Here is a 24,391-nt window from a genome sequence, read left to right as displayed (position 1 = left end):
CTGGCACCTGATTAAACTTGTGCAGACCTCTGCAGATGGGGTTCACTAAGCCAAAAACTGAAGCATTGACACTTTGCTAACCATCAAAACAACAAGAGAAAATACACTTCTTAATTGTGGTACACTGATGTACAAATCCCAGCTCTGCTTATTGGGAAGCCCTACTGCCCAGTCCCACTCCACCTGGAAGACCCTTATATATGACTTTCAGCAGGAGGATGAATTCATACCTCGGAGGGTGTTGGTCAGCAGTCGGCTCGTGCGGAGTGGCAACACGTGAACATAGTTGATGCCAGTGTGCTCGGAGATGCTCACCTCCACGCTGAGGTTCCTTACCACCTGATGGGGACGGATGCTGATGGCATGCTGGTACTTGCCCAAATGCCGCTGCAGCAGCTCTTCATAAGTCAGCTCAAAGGCCACTTTGCCCCCTGCCTCCACGCTGGCGGACACCCTGAATTTTTCTGTTTCTCGGTCCCTGGGAAATGTCATTCAATAGCAGATTATCAGGTATGATGTTTGCTATCTGGTAGCCCATTTGCGTGACCCCTGCACTTGTGGCAAGCCTGATCATTTTCAGTCTGGGCTCCAAATGTGCTTGGCAAAGAACTGGTTGTGTGAACAATTTAACATGAGCACAGGGCAGGCAGGCTGCAATTTGGCATACTATCAAAAATGTTCTTAAAGTGGGCTGAGTGGTGGACACAATGTACTACCTGTTTCCATAAGTGCTTCAAAACAGATTCTGAGCCTGGACCAATCAGTCAACCGGCCAAACCCTCTTCCATGATCATCCATTCCATTCTCCCTCCATGACTTTTTTTGTCCCCATTCCACAAGTCACCAGCCACCTTTCCATGGGCACTGAGCATGCACTGTCCTCATCAGGCTGTTTTGGGGTTTATTCAGCAGATTTTTTGTACTTTGGCAAACCTTGGGTTCCTTTAAATCTGTGTATGCTTCCCTCTCCTGTGCATGTGGGTGCTGTTTTGCCTGAACATCGCTGAATGATGAAGGCTAGTTCCTGGGTTCTATCTCTGTCACATCCTCGAGTAACCAAGAAATGGAACTGAGGGCAGGGCTATGCAGACAGTGTAGGCTCAGTTCTTAATGGTTCCTATTGAGTTCTATGGGACATGTAAAAAAGCTGCAGTCTGGGGAAACAGCTGAGCAAGGAGAGCCAAATTGCTCCTTGTCCTATATATTGAGAACAGCAGGCTGGCAAGGCAGGGGTCGTCTTTCCACTCAGTGGTGTTCCCTGAATTCACCCCTTTCCTTTCTCCCCTATAGGCAAACGCCTGCCAGTAATTCCTGTGAGTGACATTACAGAGGTGTATTTAAAGACACCGTAAGGTTGGAAACAAACCTGTCCCTGACATTGGTGGTCTGATCAAGATCCCATGGGAGAATAGCACATACTTCTGGGTGAGTACATGCTTATGCATTGCGCGCGCGCGCACACACACACACACACACACACACACACACACACACACACCAAGAGTCATTGCAATATACAGACGCATGTTACACCTCTGCCCCATCATAGTAATTTATCATATGCTAGCCAAGAGGTGACCACCAGTAAGATATGACTTTTCTTGCTTTGACCTGTGTCTAGTCTGAGAAGGAAATAGGGCAAGTTTATTTACTGATTCACTGACAATATTGGGAATAGGCAACAACATCCCGATCCTGGCATCATGCCTGTGGCTAAACTGTCCCATATAATAGCCATCTCAACTCTCTGAGTGCCAGTTAGGGATGGGAAGATCTGTCCACTTTGGTTTCTCTCAGCTTCCTATTTTTCTAATCTTAATGTCACTTCTCCACATTTCTACATCAGTTTGCGATTAAAACAATTTTTAAAAGAGTGAAAATTAACTAGCACTGTAGATGAGTACATTTCTCCTAATATACACATTTTTGTTTGCAGCATTACCTAATATACCATTTTTGCAAGGCATTTTCCCCTAATATAATTCATTTTTGTGTGTTATTTCACTAATATATGCATTTTTATACACACGTTACCTTAGTATATGCATTTTTGTAACTGGAGAACTGCATTGCCAAAATCAGAAAAGTGCAAATTTTGAAGGATGTCTGTGTCTTGGTTTGTGCATTGTTTTGGCAAGTGTGAACCAGTTTGCCTTTACATATGAACTGAATATCTCCCCTATCCCTACTACCAGTCTTATGCAGCCAGAACAGCTCCATCCATGCACAACAGGGAGGTATCAGCAAACTTTGTCTAAACATTAGTACAAGTACAAAAATTCTTAAGGGGAAAACATTTTGGATGGGGACCTCCAAAAAGAGCATGCTCAGTGGGAATTGAATGCTAAGCGCTGGCAGAGGGGGACAGATGGACGACAGAAAACCAGGGGGATGGGCTGGATTACCTCAGAAGAGGGCATGGCTGAACAGAAGCACTCCATGCTGCAACATTTTGTTGTAGGTTACACTCATTGGTCTCTATTGTTGCTTCCGATTAGGGTTATGTGGTTCTCATGTGTGCAATTTGAGCTTGGGTATAAGGCCCTTGGGTGAGTGAAGTAGGCAGAAGCGCTTACTTGGTGCCAACATGAGCTGCTATCTTTCCCTGCCTGCGGGCTTCATCATACATCTTCTTAGCCTGGTACTTCTCCTTCACCTCAGCCATGTAGATTTTCTCATTAACGGTTCTAGTATGCAGGGAAAAACAAAAAATGCATCCAGTCACCAAAGACTCTTTGTAGACTCTGCTAGAGCAATGAGTACAGATGTGATCACAAGGAAACTATAAAAAGTGATTGCAGTTTTAAAACTGTATCTGTGAACAGGTGAAAGGAACTGAAAAGAACAGCTGTCAAATTTATTCTGCATTGCATCCTCTTTATTTACACAACAGGATATGGAAAATAAGCTTGCTACTGTGGTTGATCTACTTCCTGTGCTGGAGAGAGAGGTAGGCATTAATTAGTGCGAGGGCTCACCAGACACAACTCTGGCATCTATTTTCAATGAAACACGTCGGTGTTGGCACAGATGAGATCCATAGCAAGCTTTAAAGACCCATTCTTATATCTATTCAATAATAAATTGCAAAGAAATCTCAGAGTATTGTAAGAACATATGCTGTGGCAACATTTCTATGCCTTGTAATAATCAGAGATACAGGCACTCCTGTGGAATAATCACGGGAGATCTGAAACAAAAGGATGGATGTGGCCATAGTGCATTTGTGTCTCCTCCCCCCGCCCCAAATTAAACCTCTGGAAGAGTATGACGGTTCCACCTGAGTATGTACAGCAGGGATCCAGATGTTGCTGGACTACAACTCTCTCCATCCCTGACTATTGGCTATGCTAGTTGGGGCTTATGGGAACTGTAGTCCAACAGCATCTGGAGGATCACATGTATCCCTGGTGTACAGAATATATTTGCTTCACCGCTGAGAATTACAGGGATTAAGGGGAAGGGCTTTTGGATCAGAGATTGGTGCTTACCAAATGACCTGAGCTAGAAAGGAAGCTCTGGACAGAGGGCCAGAACTCCTAACTCTCGCATCTTTATTCCCCAATCTTTCAGTGTTATGTTCAGACACATTTCCATTCTACAACCTGAAAAAATTATTTTATTTAACAAAATATATATACCGCTTGAGGGGAAGAGTCTTGGCTCCCTCTGCTTTAACTGGTATGCCATACATTTTTCTCTGAGCAGATGACAGAATCTGGGAGTCTTTGAGAGAGTTTGTACCAAGCAGGAGCAGTGTGGTTGCAGCTCTGACATGACTCCATCCACTATGATATGGCCCGACTTGTAGGATTTAAACAGTACCAGAACAACCTAAGAAGTGACCACAAGGGAGCAGCAAGCTGGCCTTTGGCCGCCCAGCTCAGAGCCAATTCATACAACTCAAGTTGGCATGGGTACAATAGATCCATTATCAGATGCAGCCAATGTCATTACTTCAGCAGGAAGCAAACTCATAATCCAAGCACCCACTTTCTTATTGCTCCACTGCCAAAATTGATCTCAAACCCTCAAACATAAACCCAGAGCCAGTGTTACAACTGAAGAACCAGCCGAACTGAGGTGAATGACAGTGATGAGTTACCAGATCCCAGATCTAGGACTGGAAGCTCAGGTGAAGAATCTGAACCAGCCCTTTCCTCTTCATATAAAGCTCAGGTGGGGGTGTCTCCTTTGGAGAAGGCACAATCCCTTTATGTTCTCTGCAGAGGAGTGGGGCTCTGGCATATGTTTGGGCATATAAGGGCTCAGCTGAGCCCCTGAAATTGACTAGATCGATACTTGTCTTCCCTGGGAGCTCTCCCAGGTTCTGTAGCCCTTCTGCCTATGAAATGCTCTTGGCTTGCATAGCTGGATGACTCCTGCTGAAGGCAGGTCTTGTTCAGCACCCTACGGACTTACAGCCTAGCTGCATTCCAAGCTGTGCATGCTGAAATAAGTTGTTTCAGGCAGCACCATACACTGCCCTGAATCCACATGACATGTGCTTGATTTGGCTCTGTGAATGGCCCTCAGGGCTGTAGCCTTTTTCAGCTACGCTAACTTGGAAAGCCATCTGTCCATGTAGCGTAGGGAAGGGAACCTGTGGCCTTCCAGATGCTGCTGCACTACAGCTCCCATCATCCTGGACTACTGGCCATGCTGGCTGGGGCTGATGGAGTCCAACAACTTCTGCGGGTCCACACACGTTCCCCACCCCGGTATGAAGTAACATTGCCCTGCATGAAGAGTTTAGGAATGGGAATGTTGCCCCCCCCCATTTCTAGAGTAAGGCGTGTTTCAATATATTTTTTATTTTTAAAAAAACTATGTTTTTAACCCTTTTTTAAAGATGTTTTTAAAGCTTTTTTAAAAAAATGTTTTTAAAGTTGTTTTGTTTTGGTGTATTTTAAGGTCTGTTTTTATGATGTTTTGATGTGTTTTTAGCGCTTTTGTTTGCTGCCCTGGGCTCCTGCTGGGAGGAAGGGCAGGATATAAATAAATAAATAAATAAATAAATAAATAAATAAATAAAACGCCCCCATGGCAAACCCATCCTCTGCAATTAAAAACCAACCTCATTTGCCATGGCAGGGAAGGAAAACAAACATCTCACCTCGGCTTGAACAAGCCTTGCCTGTGTTCCAGGCCCTGCGAGCAGGCAGAGCCCAAGAGCAGGCAGAGCCAGCGTCAAACAGCCTCTGCCGCCAAGTTTGCTTTGGCTGCAGGGACAATCCCCAGCCTTATCCCCAAAGATTCTGCCCACTCAGGGGAGCTTCCTCTGTGTTCCACAGTGAGGAAGCTTTATGAGGAGGTGGGAGGGGCTTGTTCAGAGACAAGGTTCATCCCTGTGCTCCTTCAGAGCACCAGGATGTGGGAGGGGGTTAGGACTAGAAAAACTTGCCAAGGGGTGCTGGAACACCACATTCCAGCTTTTCCAAGGCACTGTGCAGGATTCCCTGCTTCTCACAACTCTGCAAACAGCTCCATGCTCTCTCAGACCAAACCCTGTAAGCATAACCAGTAGGTTTCCCACATTTTGGCTCCTTGTGCCATTGTCAAGTGTTTGATCTGCAGACATGAACAGGTGGTAGAGTTTACCTCCATGCTGTGAAATGCTTCACCTGCTAATTCCTGCAGATCAAATAGATATATAGATACTAGGGTTGCCAGGTTCAATCCCTGATACTGATCCTGTATCTTTAGGAGAAAAGAAAGTCAGCCAAGTGCCGGTGTTCTTGCAACATTGTAATGGGAAAAACCACAAGGTGGAATTCTCCCTCCTCCCTGCACAACTTTTAAAGATACAGAAGACCTCTTGGAGGCTGGGCCTGGCAGGATCAGTCTCAGGGATTGAACCTGGCAACCCTAATAGATACAAATAGAATAAAATGATAAATGATAAATAATAAAAATAGCTGTGAAGGATACAGCAACAGCTCTGTGTGTGTGCGTGCATGCATGTGTGTTAATATTTGTATTTTTTTCCAGCATATACAAACACAGCAGTGCACATCAACAAAATAAAACTAATCAAAGAAAAAGACGATAGCCAAATTTGGATTCCCATCCTTTGACAGTCCTGTGAGGACTAGTTTAGATTCTCCATAGAAACATTAATAACACAGGAAAGAAGCAAAATAAGAACACCAACAAACATACAAAAATATAATTCTCCATCTTTGGAGATGGCAGGTATTGCCACCACTCACTATATGCTCAGAGGCACATGTTACCAAATTCTTCCAAGCTACACAGGAAGTGGGTTGGATTGTGAAAGACCAACCCAAATTGTGTTTGCATTTTGACAAATTTGTACAGTCCAATATCTCAGAGAGGAGGTCAGGTCTCCTGCTCCCCTGGTGCATTCACTATAGCTGCCCAATTTCCCTGCTTTTTAAAGTTTGATAGAAATATCTGTGGGCTATAGGTACATTCTTAAACCGCAAAGTTTTTTGCCTATTAGTGAATTTCCCTGCTTTTTAATCCGGGAGGTAAGAAATGGGATCCTGTGCAAGTTTGCTGAGAATGGATTGATCATTTGCATGCTTATTGAGTTCAGTGGGATTTACTCCCCTGCAATCATGCTTAGGATAGGTGAAACTGACCACAGGGGATGGGGAGGGGAGGAGGAGGAAGAGGAGGAGGGAGGGGAGGAAAGGCAGAGGGGAGGACTGGGATGGGAGCAGGCAGGAGGGGGAGGGGAAGAGAAGGACAAGTTTGATCATTTGCATGTTTATTGAGTTCAGTGTGATTTACTCTTGTGCAAACATGCTTAGGATAGGTAAAACTGACCAGGGGGGAGGGAGGGAGGGCTGGAGTGGGCAGGGGAGGAGGCAGAAGGAAGAGGGGGGAGGAGGAAGGGAGAGGGGAAGGAGGGGAAAAGCAGGTCTGATCATTTGCCTGCTTATTGAGGTCAATGGGATTTACTCTTTTGCAATCATGGTTAGGATAGGAAAAACTTACCATGGGGAAGGAGCATATTGGAGGGGGGCAAAGAAAGGGGGAGGGGAGGGCAGGTTTGATCATTTGTATGCTTATAGAATTCAGTGGTATTTACTTCCGTGCAATCATGCTTAAGATAGGTAAAACTGACCATGGAGAGGAGGAAGGGGAGGGGGAGGAGGAGGAAGGGGGAGGGGGGAGGGGAAGGAGAAGGAAGGGATTGGAAGGGGATGGGTAGGGAGGGGCAAAGGAAAGGGGAGGGAAGGGGCAAGAGGGAGGGGATAGGAGGGAGAAGGGAGGGTGGGTTTGATCTAGGGTTGTCAGGCTCAGGGCCTGAAAATGATTCTGTCTCTTTAAGAGAAGAGAAAATTCAGCCAAGTACAGGTTTTCTTGCAACACTGTAATAGGAAAAACCACAAGGTGAAATTCTCCCTTCCCCCTGCACAACTTTTAAAGATACAGAAGACCTCTTGGAGGCTGGGCCTGGCAACCCTAGTTTGATCATTTGCATACTTTTTGAGTTCAATGGGATTTATTTCTGTGCAATCATGTTTGAAAATGGAAATGGACTGCCTTCAAGTCAGCCAAACGTATGGCGACCCTTTGAATAGGGTTTTCATGGTAAATGGTATTCAAAGGTGGTTTTACCATTGTCTTCCTCTGGGGCTGACAGGCAGTGACTGGCCCAAGGTCACCCAGGGTGCTTCATGTCTGTGTGGGGATTTGAACCCTGGTCTCCCAGGTCGTAGTGCAACACTGACCCGGGGGAGCGGCAGGGAAGGGAGGAGGGGAGGAGATTGGGTGGTTGGGCACTGGGCAGAGGGGAAGCCCCTTTCCTTTCCAAAAGAAAACATTGTGAACATTATCATTGCTTTTCAGTGTTTCCCTCACCTTTTTATTCTACAGAAGGCACATGTAGCCTCCCACCCAAATTTAAACCAAAGCTGTCCCTGGCCACATCCACACCAGGCCTTTATTTCACTTTGGAGAGTCATGGCCTCTCTCAAAGAATCCTGGGAAGTGTAGTTAGTGAAGGGTGCTGAGAGTTCCCCTCACAGACTTCAATCAGAGCAGCTGACTGTTAAACCACTCTGGCCACTGGAGCTCTGTCAGGAGAATAGCAGTCTCCTCTCAGCACCCTTCACAAACTACACTTCCCAGGATTCTCGGAGGGAAGCCATGACTGTCTCACGTGAAATCAAAGTCTGGTGTGGGTGTGGCCCTCTGATTAGCCAAGCCCAGCAGCTGGGAGGCTTTTAGAACACTGGCAGTTGGTTCTTACTGAGCATGCCCCTAGTTATCATAGGGTTCCAGCCAAAATTTCTTAAATTAATTAAAAATCAGCCAGGCATTTTTTTAACTTTTAAATTGCAGAAGATGAAGGTCAGGATATGGGGCAAGGTCAGTATTAGGATTACAGGTACTCTGTGAAGATGGGTGATTTTTAAGGAATTTCAACAGATTATGAGAACTTTCAGAGAAAAAAGTCCAAAAGGGCTCTGGGTTTTCCCCCTCTCTTTTTAGACTTTGAACTCTCGATTGTCTCTGTTTTGTGTATCGCCATGAAAATTGAGAGGGTTGCTTAAGCGTTTCTGATTTCAGGACTAAGCTTTGTAAGGTTTTGTTTTGAAATGAGCTTATGGGAAGCATCAGAATGGCATGGGGGGTATTTTCAATTTAACATTGCGGAATGTGAAAAATCCCTGCTGGCTATAGTATACAGCCACTCTTGTGGCTGTATAATTATGACAATATATGAGCAACCAATCCTGTATAAAACACAAGTTACCCCTCTTGATCACTATCCCGAGTACCTTAAGTCCTCTTTCCAATGTGAGCCCAAGCAACGCAAACTCTGCCTTTGCCCTCTTTCTTAAAGGATTTGAAAGGCGAGAAAAGTAACAGGTGTTTTTTCAATGGTTGATTGGCAGCACTGATTGGGCTCCTTTCCTTGCTCTACTCCATTGCACTCATCTTGACTGGGCCATCTAAACTGTTCACTCTTCACTTTTTCTTCTCCTTTTCTCCTTTGTTTTTTCTTTCCTCTCACCCATCTCTTTTTCTACCCACTCTTACTCATGCATTACTCTCATCCCAACCACGTCACTGCAGGGAATTCTCCAATGGTGATTTGCTGTGCTGGTCTAGAGGCCGTAGCTCAGTGGTAGAGCATCTGCTTTGCCTACAGAAGTGGCACTTCTAGACTGTCGCTATTTTGCAAGTGGCGTTCAAGCACATAACGGCAAACTCAGGTTGTGAATTTAAAGTGGCTTTGGAGCTCTTCCAGAACAAACCCTCTTGTAAAAAATATTAGACTTTTTGCAGTAAGGAGAGTGATGGGAAAAGGCACTAAAGAGTGCGGGGCACCAATTGCTTGATGTGATGTTGTATACAATCTGCTCACAAACAAGTCAGAAATGAATGCTCGATAAACAGCTGATGTTGTACGACCTCCCTGCAAACTTTGTGCAAACAAATCAGGATGAATGCTCAATAAAGAGGTTGCCAAAGTCTCACGTTCAATCTCTGGCATCTCTGGATAGGGTTGGGAACATCCCCTATCTGAAACCTTAGACACCTGCTGCCAGTTAGTGTAGGGTCGCCAGGGTGGTGCCCTCCAGATGATATTGAGCTCTACTTCCAAAGCCCCAGTCAGCATGGCCAATGGTCAGGCATGATGGGAGTTGGAATCCGACTACATCTGGAGGACATCATGTTGACTAATGGCAGCAAAAACAATACTCAGCTGGATGGACCAATAGTCTGACTCAATATAAGGTAATTACTTATGTTCATAGAGGGTTCCCCTTTCATATAGGGACTTCATTTAAATTTCAAACATATGTACTATAACTGTCATGGGCTCCTTCAAGGTATCCTGCGATCCGTAATTTTGAGCAGTGTAGAGAATTATATGCGTAAGAGATGTTTAGATTCCCCTTACTGAATTCGATCACAATTCAGAGGATTCACTAGGGGAAAAAGAATGTTAATTAAACTAGTTTAACTCATCTATAATTTGGAGATACAGTATACATAATAGAGGCACACAAGAGTAGAATTTTTGCTCACAGGTTGTGATGCAAAGAGAGCTGGAACATAAATATCCACTGTGGGACAATGACTGTGTGTGTATGGAACATAAGAAACTGCCATAAGGTATAAACCAAGCCCATCTAACCCAAAACACTTCCAGACTGTTGCTATTTTCAGGTAAGATTCAATTATATACCAGAAAGTTCAGGTTGTGCAATTAAAGTTGATCTGGAACTCTTGCAGAACAAATTCCCCACCACAAGTCAAACTTTTTGTGATAAGAAAAGTTATGGGGGAATGAATGCCCTGGATAGAGTGGGATGACATTTGCTTGGCACAATGGTATCTAACCTCCTGCAAATAAATCAGAATGTTCAATAAACAACCAATGTCATTTAATCTCTGTGCAAATAAATCAGAATGAATGCTCTGTAAACAGGTCATCTGGAAGCAACCCCAGTCTTCTCTTCTCTGACTGACAGTAGCTTTCCAGGATCTGAAGCAGAGGTGGTTTCCCATCATCTGCACCTTTTAACTGGAGATGCAGGGACTGAAGTTGGGACCTTTCGCATGCACAGCTTGTTCATTATCACTGAACTACGTTCCTTCCAGTCTCATAAAAGTATGGCTATGTCATGGTGTCTTAGAATGCACTGGTTGTCTTTCTCTACCCCAGACTCACATGGTAAAATTGGAGATGAAGGCAGAACTGGGCAGGTCCAGGTCAAAGATAGCTTCTTTTGCCTCTGTGTGTGGGTTGCTCATAATAGTCCACACTCGGGTGGAAGCATAGCGGGACACAATTGTTGAGTGCACCATGAAGCTAGAAATGATGAGCTAAAGAGAGAAATCACAAGGATAGTCAAAATGGAGCACAGCCATTCATTCTTGAGCAAGGAGCCCTCTGAAAAGTGTTATCTGGCTCATTGGAAAGGTGGGTGGAAATTTGCAGAAAATAACCTTGAGAACACTCTAAGTAGGGCAAAGGCCTCTGTCCCACACCTGGTTTATCTATGGATTGTAGCAAGAGTGGGGACAAAGAAAGCCGTAACTATGGCCTTTCAAGCCACAAGATAAGATCTATTCATGCAGAGATCAATATGTGTATCATTTGATAGTGCTTTACTGATTAAGCTCACAAAGGATTAGTGTTCACAGGTAGCCCTTCGTTATAAGCCATCCTTTCTCCTTAGGTTTTAATGCATAGTGGTTGACTCCAGACAGAATGGGGTGGTGGTGGTTCACCATTTTTTATTCTTTTTTAACCCCTGAAGGACATCCAGTGTGGGTTGTATCCAGTGGAGTCGTCTTGTTAGCACAAAGATTTCTGCCTCTGCTGCAAAGGGACTTTGTCTCCTCCTCTCCCTGTGTGGCCCCTGCGCACACACACCCAATCTTCTCAGGAGGGTTGGGAGAACTCCCAGAACAAATTTGGGGAAGTGCACAGGGAGAGGAGAGAGACAACTTCATGTGCATACTCTATGTGAGTAGTTCCCAAACCATTCCCCCCCCCACAGACCACTTGAAAAGTGCTGAGGTGGGCCACTTAATTATTTTTCCACCTGTAATGTGCTGTCCTAGGTGCTGTATGATTTTTAACTGTATTTTCATTGCTTCTTTTATTTCTTATATATTGCATTTATTGTATTACAGTTTGAATTCAATAGAACTGAAATGTACAGAATTAAAACAGCAATACCATAAAATACAAAATAAGAGATAAAAATACAGTTAAAAATCGACATGAATATTTAATGCAATGGATGTTCCATCTCCCATCTTCAACCACAAATCCACAGACACACCATGGACCACCTGCATGAAGCTCATTGACCACAGTTTGGGAACCCCTGCTCTATGTGACCATAATATTTTAAATTAAACATTATATAGACATGGCCACGTGAGGCACATACACAAATGGATAATGCTGATCAGGCAATCTACAACCACTCAAGCTGCTAGCCTCTAGTGTAGAGGGTAGGAAACATTCTTCAGCCCGCAGGCTGCATCCTGTCATGGACAACCTACCAGACATTGTATGCCAGTGGCAGGGGAGGCCATAGGCAAAAATGGGCAGAGCAACGGTGGTGACTCTTACTTTTGTTCTGTAAGCTACACTCCAGCTATGTAAAAGTTAGACGTCTACACACAAAACACACACTCCATACATCCTCCTCACCCTCCATCCAGGCAAGCAAGAAACACAATCACATTCCAGCCAGGCAAAAGCAGTTGAGGAGGAGGGCACAGAGCAAAGCCAGTGAGAGATGTGGCTTGGGCACATGCCTACAGAGAGTCCTAAGGACTAGACAGAGAAGTCTGGAGGATCACATTTATCCCTCAGGTAGCCGTGGTATCCTATCAGCCCATTTTTAAAATAAATATAGGGTGGTGGCAGCAAAAACTCATTTAAGGACCAACTGATACTCAGTTTATTTGTTCTGTTTTAGTGTTTTTGCCTAATCACAATCAGAACTAAGTCCTCGGATGTGTACACATCGCAGTTCCATGAGGGGTAAACTACAGTTCCCAGGATTCTTTGAGGGAGGGGAATGTGATTTATGTGTATGGTGTGTATGCAGCCCTAGAGGAAAGAAAAGCAACTCTACTGAGGTAATCCCCATGGATCATGACCAAGATCAGGTAACAGATGAATGAAGCAAATATGGTGGGCTCAGGTGTTCCAGCAGTGAGTTTAAGAGCTTGTTGTTTCTCGGTCAGTGGGGTCATGGAGCATACAGGAATGGGTTAACTCCTCCTGCAGACAGAGTCAAACTGAAACAAAGTGTTAGATGGTGGCCAGCCAGAAGGGGGAGGGAGTCTTGACTCTGCCTCCAGTGAGTTAACGGAGTCTACTGTATGCTCCCGTATCTCTTTGGGGTACGGGGGTGGGAAAGTTATTTAGGTTGTAGTTCTCAGTTTTTGTCTTCTCTGTCTGACCCTGCCCATCAGTGATTAGTTCAGATGGGGGGGGAGAAGAAATTTACCTTTTAAATGGTCAGAGACGGCGGACAACTTCTTTGAAGGTGGGAGGTAGTCGGCAGACGTCCCAGGCCCCTCCATTGCCTCAGGGTGGCGGTGCGTCTTGTTCCGCCAGCCCTCCACTCTTCCCTTGAACCGAGGCGCTAGGTAGCCGGGAGGAGTCCCAGGCCCCTCCATTTATTTATTTATTTATTTAATTAAGCTTATATACCACCCGACTAGCAACAGCTCTCTGGGCGGTGAACATTAAAAATACAATAAAAATAACACAAAACTGTACACAAAACTGTACAGTCTAAAATCAAAATATAATAATTTAGAATTAACAGGAATTAAAATGCCTCAGAGAAGAGAAAAGTTTTAACCTGGCGCCGAAAAGATGATAGTGTCGGCGCCAGGCACACCTCCTCAGGGAGACCATTCCATAGTTCGGGGGCCACCACTGAGAAGGCCCTAGATCTTGTCACCACTCTCCAGGCTTCCCTATGAGTCGGATCCCGGAGGAGGGCCTTCGTAGTAGACCATAGTGTACGGGCCGGTTCATATTGGGAGAGGCGTTCCGACAGATATCGTGGTCCCGCGCCGTATAAGGCTTTATAGGTATGTACCAACACTTTGAATCTGGCCCGGAAGCATATTGGAAGCCAGTGCAAACGGGCTAGCACAGGTGTTATATGCTCAGACCGCTTAGTTCTTGTTAGCAGTCTGGCCGCCACATTTTGCACTAGCTGTAGCTTCCGAATCGTCTTCAAAGGTGGCCCTACGTAAAGTGCATTGCAGTAGTCCAGACGCGAGGTTACCATAGCATGTACCACTGATGAGAGGTCCTCCTTACTCAGATAGGGACGTAGCTGGGCTACCAACCGAAGTTGGTAGAACGCATTCCGGGCCACCGAGGCTACATGAGCCTCAAGTGAAAGGGAAGAGTCTAAGATGACTGTTCCTTTAGGGGGAGTGTAACCCCATCCAGGACAGGGTATATATCCACCATCCGATCAGAGAAACCATCCACCAACAGCATCTCAGTCTTGTCAGGATTGAGTCTCAGTTTGTTAGTTCTCATCCAGTCCATTGTCGCAGCCAGGCAACGGTTCAGCACGTCGACTGCCTCACCTGAAGAAAATGTAAAGGAGAAGTAGAGCTGCGTGTCATCAGCATACTGATGACAACGCACTCCAAAACTCCTGATGACTGCCCCCAGCGGCTTCATATAAATGTTAAAAAGCATGGGAGACAGAACTGAACCCTGCGGGACCCCACATTGGAGAACCCACGGTGTCGAGCAATGTTCCCCAAGCACTATCTTCTGGAGACGACCCGCTAAGTAGGAGCGGAACCACTGCCAAGCAGTGCCTCCAACTCCCAATTCCGCAAGCCTCTCCAGAAGGATACCATGGTCGATGGTATCAAAAGCCGCTGAGAGGTCAAGGAGAATCAACAGAGTCACACTCCCTCTGTCTCTCTCCCGACATAGGTCATCAAACAGGGCGACCAAGGCAGTCTCAGTGCCAAAACCAGGCCTGAACCCCGATTGAAATGGATCTAGATAATCGGTTTCATCCAATAGCGCCTGTAGCTGGTCAGCAACCACACGTTCCAGGATCTTGTCCAGGAACGGAACATTGACTACTGGTCTGTAGCTGCTGACATCCTCTGGGTCCAAGGAAGGTTTTTTCAGGAGTGGTCTCACTGCCGCCTCTTTCAGACAGCCAGGGACCACTCCCTCTCGTAAAGAGGCATTAATCACTTCCTTGGCCCAGCCAACTGTTCCTTCCTTGCTAGTTTTAATTAGCCAAAAGGGGCAAGGATCCAGTACCGAAGTGGTCGCACGAACCTGTCCAAGCACCTTGTCCACGTCTTCGAACTGAACCAACTGAAACTCATCCAACAAAACATGACAAGACTGTGCTCCGGACACCTCAGTAGGATTAACTGCTATTAAATAGGAGTCTAAGTCCCGGCGAATGCATGAGATCTTATGCTGGAAGTGTTCAGCAAATTTATTACATTGAGCTACCGATGTATCTGCCGTATCTTGTAGGCCTGGATGAAGTAGGCCACGAACCACTTTAAAAAGCTCCCGTGGGCGTGAGAGAGATGACTGAATAGTGGTGGCGAAATGTTGTTTTTTTGCCGCCCTCACCGCTCCTACATAGAGCTTAGTAGAAGCACGAACCAGCTCATAATTGCATTCGTCAGGAGTTCGTCTCCATCTCCGCTCAAGCCGCCTCCTGTCTTGTTTCATCGCTCTCAGCTCCGGAGTATACCAAGGAGCTGTATGAGCTCTACATAGGAGAGGGCGCGCAGGAGCGATCGTGTCAACAGCCCGGGTCATCTCTGTATTCCACAGATCGGCCAGGGCTTCGACAGGAGCGCCAGTCTTATCAGCCGGAAAAACCCCCAGAGCCTTTTGAAAACCTTCAGAATTCATTAGTCTCCGGGGGCGGACCAATTTAATAGGTCCCCCACCCTTGCAGAGGGAAAAGGCTACTGAAAGTCTAAACTTCAGCAAGCAATGATCTGTCCATGACAACGGGAGAGATGTAAAACTCCCCACATCCAGATCACTATCCCCATGTCCGGTAGCAAAGACCAGGTCAAGAGTATGCCCCGATGTATGTGTTGGGCCACTAACATATTGAGACAGCCCCATGGTTGTCATGGCGGCCATGAAGTCCTGAGCTGCCCCAGACAAAGTAGCCTCAGCATGAATGTTGAGATCTCCCAGTACTAATAGTCTGGGGGAACTCAACAGTATCTCCGAGACCACTTCCGTCAGCTCAGTTAGGGAAGCCATTGGGCAGCAAGGTGGGCAGTACACTAAAAGGATTCCCAGTCTGTCCCTCTGGCCCAGCACAAGGTGCAAACACTCCAGACCAGTGATTGCATGGACATGGTGCTTGGTGAGTGAGATGGAACTCTTATAGACCACAGCAACCCCACCTCCCCGACCCTCAGATCCACCATGATGCTGAACCAGATACCCTGGTGGGCAGAGCTGGGAGAGACTAACTCCTCCCTGTTCGCCCACCTAGGTCTCGGTTATACATGCCAGATTGGCCACCTCGTCCACAATCAAATCATGGACGAGGGAGGTTTTATTATGTACCGATCTGGCATTAAAAAGCAGCAACTGGAGATCTGAGAGTTGGCTGATAGGACAACCAACAACCCTGCGGGTATGAGAAGGACCAGAACGTGGCACAGCCACTACATGTCTGGGCCGCGTTCTCCTTACCTGGCACGTCCCTCTCATATCACCATACCTCCCTCTACCCGTCACTACGGCAATTGGGCCCCCCTCAGGTCTCCCCTCTTGATGATAAAATCTCTTCCCGAGGCACATGATAAACTATAAATACAAAAAACTCATATACATAAAAATACACATTCACTCACAACATACACTCATATAACACCCATTCATCCACTTCAAACCCACACAGAAGACACAGTCCCGTATTCTGTGCGCCCAAACGCCAGCTCTAAGACCGTTCTTCTTCCCACGTATAACGCCACCTGGAGCCTGGTCCTGCAAGGTGCCCACGTGCAGAGCAGGAGCCCAAGAAGGAGAGAGCAGAGATGTTGGCCAAGCAGCAGCAGCAAAGCAGGCAGATGGCTCTCCCTCCCTGGGCGGTGATGGTCCTCTTCCCTTGCAGGCACTGGATCCCTGTGCCTCAGGGTGGCAGTAAGTACCAATGTGCCGCATTCCGTCAGGTTGGGGCGGAAGGTAGCCGGGAGCTGTCTCAGGCCCCTCCGCAGCCTCAGGGCAGCGGAGTCTTTTTTATGCTCACCAGCCGATGTCTCCTTCCCGTTTGAGGAGGTTTTTGCAACCACAAGGGGGGTAGCCAGGAAGCGTCCCAGGCCCCCCTCTGTCTCTTCGTAGCGCCGACAGCGCGGCAATGCACGGTGGCTAGGGCTTTGCATGGTGATGGGACCTAGCAGCGGAAGGCTTCCAGAAAGTCCTTTGGGACCTGGATCACGTTCATGTGGGAGTGTTCTGATTTTTTCCTGCCCTGTCACACTTTCTCAGCAGGGAGATTGCAGATTCAAAAGGGATGGGTGTTTTCCCGCCTTTTCCAGTCTCACTCAGAGGTGGGAAGGCACTGCGCGCTTTACGCAGGAAAGGAGGGAGCGCAAGGACACCAGCAGCTGCCAGTTTCCCCCCAATTTCCCCGACCACCTGAGGACCAAAGGGGTCTTGGCAGGGGCGCCCACGTAGCCCTGACCCCCCCCCAAATTTAAATGGCTGCGTCAACGGAGCATCAGTCTTCCTTGGAGGAGGATGCCTTGTCTCAAAGAGAGGGGGAACATCAGGATGATACTCCTCTTGATACCTTGGCCTCAGTGGCAGGGGCCATGTTGCCTTCCCCTTCAGCGGGGGGGGGACTACATCCATACAGCATGGGGGGGGCGTTTGCCACAAGAGGTCCAGGCATCATCATGAGTCTGAAGAAGGCTCTTCCTCGACCATGATGAAATAGATTAGTAGGGCCATGATGAGGGAAGCGGGAGCCTCACTAGCCAAGCACTCTCACTCTCACAAGAAGAAGAGGCCCAGACATGGCCAAGTGTGCTCTCCCTCCCCTTTCTCAAGCTCAGCCTCATAGTCCTTCTTCTTCTGGCTCTAGTCCAGTTGCAACGAGCAGCAGGGCCAAACGCAAAGGCCACAACAGAGGGCATGGCAAGGGCTGCTCTTCTGGGACCAGGAGTTGCCACAGAGGAGAGGGCCTTAGCCCGGATTCCTTAGAGGCCACTGGGCCTTTAGATTCTGGCTTGGAGGAGTCAGAGAGGGAGGAGGGTGAATTGTCAGGGGATGACGCTCCGCTTCCGCCTTCGGTGCACAAGAGGCTTTATTCGCTTGATACATATTCAGTGCTGATCACCAAGGCTATGGCATGCCTGCAGTTGGCGTTGCCCAAGGAGATCCCTTTCAATGTAGATGCTGGGGATGAGAGGCAGCAAGGCTCTTCAGATGTCTTCCCTAGGTCAGGGGAGACGTTTACTGGCGTTTCCTTTCTGAAGCTATTCAAAGACATAGTCAAGGAGGAATGGGAACAGCCAGCCAAACCAAAGAAGGCACACGTTTTGTCCAAAAAACTTTACAGTCTTCCTTCTCCAGTGATGGACAGCCTGAAAGTTCAGGCCATAGACAAGTTGGTATCGGCTTTAGGCACCAAAACAGCTATCCCCAAGGAAGGGGACTCCTTGTCTGACCCTAGTGACAGATGCAGCACTTCGGCATGAGCATGAGGCCACGGCTCTGGCCATGAGGGCATCGGTGGCTAACTCCTTCCTGGCCCAGGCAGTGGTCAAATGGGTCAGAGCACTGATGGAAGAGGTTCCATCTGTCACCAGGCATGTCCCGGAGGTTCCTCCATGGACAGTCTGCAGTACACTGCTCGTGCCCTAGGGTATGCAGTGGTCTTAAGACGAAACATTTGGCTTAAACAGTGGGAGATGGATCACCATTCCAAGGCCAGCCTGTCTGTTCTCCCTTATGCAGGAGGGCATCTTTTTGGCAAGTCCCTGGATCGCCATTTGGTGGAGACCAGGGACAAGAAAAAGGCTTTGCCCATGGCTAAGAAAAAGGACGAGGGCAAGCAGTCTCATAGGAAGTTTTCCTGTTGCAGGCAGTTTTCTGTTTGTTTATTTTAAATTTGGGGGCGCATTCAAAATGACATCCATCACCAACAGACAAAGTAGCATAATTTATTCTAACACCTCATGTGTAGAACAAGCCTTACTTACATTGATATGGCTGTGGTAAAAAGGACGGCTGATCAGTAAAAAAATCAACTGGTAATCGAACATGATCACCTACCTCTGTTTTTGGGGCTTTCACTTGGCGCGTAGACCTCTATGGAAGAAACAAAAAGAGTTTATTTTTAAAAGTGTATATCTGGCTTTTCACCATATAGGTCTCAAAGTGCCGCCCTGGGCTCCTGCCGGGAGGAAGGTGGGATATAAATCAAATAATAAATACATACATAAATAAAAGTGGCTTACAACAATAAAAAATATGCAATGTGCGAATTTTAAAACAGAAATTAAACTGCAAAAAAAGTCAGAACTTTAAAACAATTAACATAAAAAACAACAACTGAGAAGCATTGATGATGCAAAGGCCTCCTGAAATAATCTGGTGTCCAAAACTCAGCAGGGATAGTGCCTGTCTGACTTAGTGGAAGGGAGTTCCACAGAGTTGGTCCCACAACACTGAAAGCATGACTTCGTGTTGACATAAGCCATGCTTCTGGGTCTATTTCAAAAGGAAAAGGGAAGGTGCTGGAACAAATTAAAATACAAGAAACTGCATGGGAAATAGTTTTCAAAAGCAGCTCCACCTAGGACTAGGAGTAATCAAATGCCTTCCAAAGACATGAATGATGATGACTAAATCCAAATTTAGTCCATGCAGATGGATGTGTTTAAAAGAGCTTCCAGCTACAGCTGCAAACATCCTGATCTTCCAAGTACAGCAATGGATCCAGGAGATACCTTTATTCTGCTTGTGGGCTTCCCATGGATATCTGGTTGGTCACTGTGGAAAACAGGATGCTGGACTAGATAATACTTGGGTCTGATCCAACACAGGGCTCTTCTTATTTTTTTAGGTGCTTAGGACAATTCCCAGACTGTGAACTTCAGTGATTAGGAAAGGCCAGACCCTCATTTTTTTAAAAAGTAGTGCTATTTCCTCCAGACTACAGCCTGCCAAACCACAGGGTCTGGTTTACAGGAATAGGTAGTTTTCTTTAAACCATACACAATTTCATTGTAAACAGGTTCTACTCACCTAACTTAAAAACCTGTTTACAATGAAATTGTGTCTGGTTTGGACCAGCTAGACTGTGCCTAGGGATGCAGAGACAAACACATTTATTTTTGCCATCTTATATTGGAAAAGGGTCATTTGCCCTTCTGTCGGGTACAGTTTTTAGCAGGTGCCATGCTGCCCTAATTCTAGCCTGTACACATGCATATGATGTGAATTACAGTTACAGATACCTGCTGAAATACCCTCTTCTGCACAAATAATGGAGACCTGTGTCCTCTTCTTTGAATGTACAAAACTTTAGGTTCTTTTTTCTGTTAAGGATGTGCCTTATGACCAATCTCTCTGTGTGTATATATATTTGGACTCGTGGGCTAATTGGGATTTTCCTTCATCCTGCTTTCTGTATATTACTAACCTATCTTGCCAGGTGTCTTCAAAGAGTCCATCAAAGTTATTTTCCTAAGCTTCTGAAAGCCAGGCAAGTTACCTCAGGGAATCCACTGGACTGCCTACTTCCTTTCAGGTCATGCCATCCCCACCACAGGTGACATTTCCAATTCTACCAACTTTGTTTTGAATTGCTCAGCCGGCTATTTCTTTCCAAACATGCAGATACTTTCCCCTTTGATGACTGCAAGCTCAGGAAAGAAGGTTATGCTCTGCCCCTGCTTTAAACAAATAGCCATTTCTACTGGGTGGAGATACAGCCAGCATAAGTCTAGGGGCAAGACCCTGGATTGGGACTCAGCAGATATATTAAGGCTGCGAGCACACTAGTTGCCTACAACAAAGTGTTTCCATTGGCCACCCCTGAAGGAACGGATTGATCTGCCGATCAGTTACGAAATCTCTTTGAAGCCAATTTTTAAAAAATGCACTCAAGCTGCTCCTACCAGGTTTTACAGTAAAAAAGGGCGGGGTTTGACTAGCGTTGTGTGCCCCTATTTTCAGAAAAGAGAGGTGGAGATGCACTGGAACCGGCAGAACAGTAAGTGTGCCTCTACCCTAAGTCTGTCTGTGCCCAAACACACTACTGATTTTTTCTGTAGGTTTGGGCTAATCTCTATATTTCAGTTTCCCAAACATTTCCACATGTAAATATTTTGCTCTGATTTAAATTCTTTATTATACTTAATAGGACTCCCCCTTCACTTTAGCGTCAGCAATGCTGCAATGCCCCCAGGTAATTTGCTCAACCTACCTCCCCAAATATCAAGAAAACAAAAGACAACCACCTGGAAGGCAGGGCTGTGGTTCTCCTGAGCTCAAGTTTGTCTTGCCATCTCCAGTTAAAAGGACAATTATGTGGTGCAATTGGATGAAATCTCTGCTAGGCACCATGGAGAGCTGCTCCTTAGTCAGTGTCTTTGAGATTGTAAACTTGAGGGGAGGGACTGCTTTGCTTTTTATTGATCTGTAAGCAGTTTTGGAGCCTTTTCGGCTGAAAGGTGGGGTACAGATGCTTGAAATAAATAAAGAAGTAGACCAGGGATACCTAGTAGGCCCTCCAGATGTTGTAGACTAAATCTCCCATAAGTCTCAGGCAGAATGGCTGATAGCCAGGGATGATGGGATTTGTAATCCAAAACATCTGGGGAGCACCATATTGGCTGTCCCTGGAGGAGACAATACTGAGATGAACCAATGGTCTGAGTCAATGTACGGCAGCTTCATGTATAAATATTTTGATTTATCTTTTTCAATAGGAATAGGAGGATGTGGCCAGTGGCAAACAAAAACTCAGCCAACACCCCTCCAAAAAACCAAACAACCCCCAAACAGCTCTTCCAACGGCCTTCTTAAAGGCCGAAGTACTAACAACATATGATAGTTAGTAGGGAGGCATACACTCTATAAGCCTAGAGTCTAGGCCTATTCAGATACGGTTCCTTTGTCATTTATTTTGATGTGGGAGTTAGTTCCACATTTAGGAAAACATTTTCTGCTAGCTTACAAATGGAGACAGCCCTACCTTGAGCCATAATGAAGTAGTCACTTTCAGTTGTGGTTTTGGGGCATCTTAAAGGTAGCAATGGAGGAGGGACATAATCAGTTAGGAACTTCTCCACAACATCCATTGATATAAATCACCTTAGACAGCTCCTTGACAGTTCAGACTAAAAGCCAGAGCAGATTCCACTGCCCCGCTAACATGGTGCCACCAGCCACCACTGGGTAGACATCCTGTCATCTGATTTTTTAATTTTTTGCCATGGAGTGGATTTTCACAAGCTTCTTGTGCCAGAAATATCCTCCCTTGATCTCTTTAGAACACAAAAGCTTTCTCATATTTCCCCTGCCTTTATGAAATTGGGGAAGGCACCTTCTTCTCAGACAACACTGCCAAATCCACAAGGATCCAAAATGTATTTTTTTTAAGTAATGTGTTCTTTCCCCAAAAAAACATTTATCTGCAGTCAGAAAGAGCTGAGAAGGGAAAGTTAACATTGGGAGTTCAATTAATTTAACCATGATTTTAAGAAAACATTGGAAAATCACAGAAGGCTGTGCGATTAGATGTGACACATTTTCTTCATTTGTTTCATAGCAGACATTGCTTCATGTGGTAAAAATTGTTCTAGGATACTAAACATTTTTTTAAATGCCTGTTTTCAAATCTTGCCATTCATGGATTGCACCTGCTGTGGTTTTTGGTCTATCGAAGTTTGGATGGAAATGAGTCACAGCTGCCATTGACTGGATTTGGACCAAGATATCACACTGGCGGTGACTGCCTGAAACTGCCTAGAGAATGGGGACTCTGATTCCTGTTAGCTACAACAATGAAGGTCCAGTACCACAGTGTAAGAGAAATGCTCCAGACAGCACGTAACTCACTCCTTCTGCTGCTGGCCAGAGTTAATGGGCCAGATCCTCAGCTACTAATTCCTTAGCTTGTGTAACTGAGAACTAAAATTCCTGGGTGGGCTACCAGTGGTTTTAGGGGAAAAGAAGAAGAGTGGGAGGAAAAGACAGAAAATCAATGCATCTCTGAAACTGCTTTGCTGCTTGTAACAGAGAGGATGCTGTTTTTGTCGCATTAGTTAAGAAATACAAAAACAGGGGGAGAAAATACCAGTCTCTGTTGGAAAAAGATTATGCAAGATTTTGAGTTGTTTATTTAGCAGAATGAAGAGCTGCTATTCCTCATATGTATTATATAACCAGCCTTTTCATTCTGCCCAATAAAGTGTTCTGTGTAACTCAAGCATTTGCACCATACTTTGCTCACTACTTTCTACACTGAGATATCCACTTGCCTTTTCTGCATTGTTGGTTCACTCTACAATTCTAGACAATTTGGTCCTAAAAGAGAGAGAACATTTGCTAGTTCCCCCCCCTTCCTTTCTCCACCTCCTTGATCCCATTTATTTTTCAAAGGCAGGAGAAGAACTCAAAAATCTTGGGATTCAACCTCTCTACTGCTCTTGAACCATTTGACACTGCTGCCTCCAACTGACATTATCCCTCAGTATTCCTATTACCTTAAAAACAAAAATGGCCAAGCAAACAGCAGGGCATCATTGCAGCTTTACATTTGTCCAGCTCCCAGTAGGACTTACCTCATGGGAAGGTATGTGGATTTGAATAGGGTGCCCCATAGTTCCTAAAGGTGGCAGGATCAGGAAGAGATAGAAATAATATCCCCGGAGCTGGTCCATGGCTGTTATGAAAGTTTTGCCTTGTCTTTGCAGAAGGCTTTGTGGATGAGAACACCTCCTTGGCATCTCTTTCGTTTGTACTTTTAAACCTTAGGTTTCTTTTTATTTTTTTATATAAAAAGGACCTATAAATGTAGCATTCATCCTGATACAAGCCTTGATTGTCCATGCATCCAAGACTGGAAGGTGGCCAGTTTCACTCACTACTCCGTAAGATGAAATGAAAACAAAATATTCTGAAGTGTCTTGTTTTCAGCACTTGATGAGGGCTCTGGAAAAAAATAAACAGGCCACAAATATGCTGTGTAAATAGACTATGGGTCCAGGTAGTCAAGGGGACAGAAAAGGGTCACTGCAAAATGACTAGCATTGCTCCTGCTTGTACCTGCTGCAGTGTTCCTTGGCAGAGAAGAGACCAAAAATAGGTCAAAGACTTCTTCCTAATGGAGGAACAGAAAATTCCCAAAGTCGCTGTATGTGTGGAAGGAAGGGAGAAATTTCCTCAGCGCAGGAATCTATTCGGTGACTTTACATAGTTCCTTTTGGTCCTCATCTAATGTAGGAAAATTGCTGCCTGCCTACTTGACACGTTGGCACACCACGGGCCAAGAGGGCAGGCATGCAAAATCACCGAACAGCATAAACAACTGCGACTGCTAAGTCAGGAGCTGCTCACACTACAATCACGCACGCTAATCACCAATCAGAAAAGAACACGATGTAATCATCCTCCAATTATTGCTCAGCTACTTACGTAATTTGTTTATGTCTTGCAATAAATACAAGCAACCGAGAGTGCTCGGGATGCCTCGCCCATGATCTTTGTCTCGCGTCCTTCTTCGCTCTACAGCTGGTGACCCCGACGTGATCAGCAGGAATGCGCCGGGGGAGCAACCTTACTCACCGACTGGAGAAGTCTGCGCACCACTACATTCGTAGTCCCATGAGTATGGGGGGAGAATTATCTACGGAGCAGAGAAGG

At 45.8% G+C, this 24,391-nt stretch overlaps 1 protein-coding gene across 1 annotated transcript in view; it reads right to left on the bottom strand.

Moving 5' to 3' along the window:
• The window catches only part of ITIH6 (inter-alpha-trypsin inhibitor heavy chain family member 6), a 44,862-nt gene extending 21,463 nt beyond the window's left edge, over positions 1–23,399 (bottom strand). The window contains exons 1-5 of the mRNA XM_061614098.1: positions 23,311–23,399; positions 18,791–18,826; positions 10,664–10,818; positions 2,577–2,687; positions 231–478 (exon numbers count right to left, since the gene is read on the bottom strand). Coding sequence (XP_061470082.1) covers positions 231–478; positions 2,577–2,687; positions 10,664–10,818; positions 18,791–18,826; positions 23,311–23,349 — 589 coding nt within the window. The 5' untranslated portion in view covers positions 23,350–23,399. The remainder of the gene's footprint in view (positions 1–230; positions 479–2,576; positions 2,688–10,663; positions 10,819–18,790; positions 18,827–23,310) is intronic.
• Between the last annotated feature and the right edge of the window lie 992 nt (positions 23,400–24,391).

This window comes from Rhineura floridana, chromosome 3 (genome assembly GCF_030035675.1).
Source record: "Rhineura floridana isolate rRhiFlo1 chromosome 3, rRhiFlo1.hap2, whole genome shotgun sequence".
Classification (NCBI taxonomy): domain Eukaryota; kingdom Metazoa; phylum Chordata; class Lepidosauria; order Squamata; family Rhineuridae; genus Rhineura; species Rhineura floridana.
The sequence above is the reverse complement of the archived record's forward strand: the minus strand, read 5'-3'. Positions and strand labels throughout refer to the sequence as shown.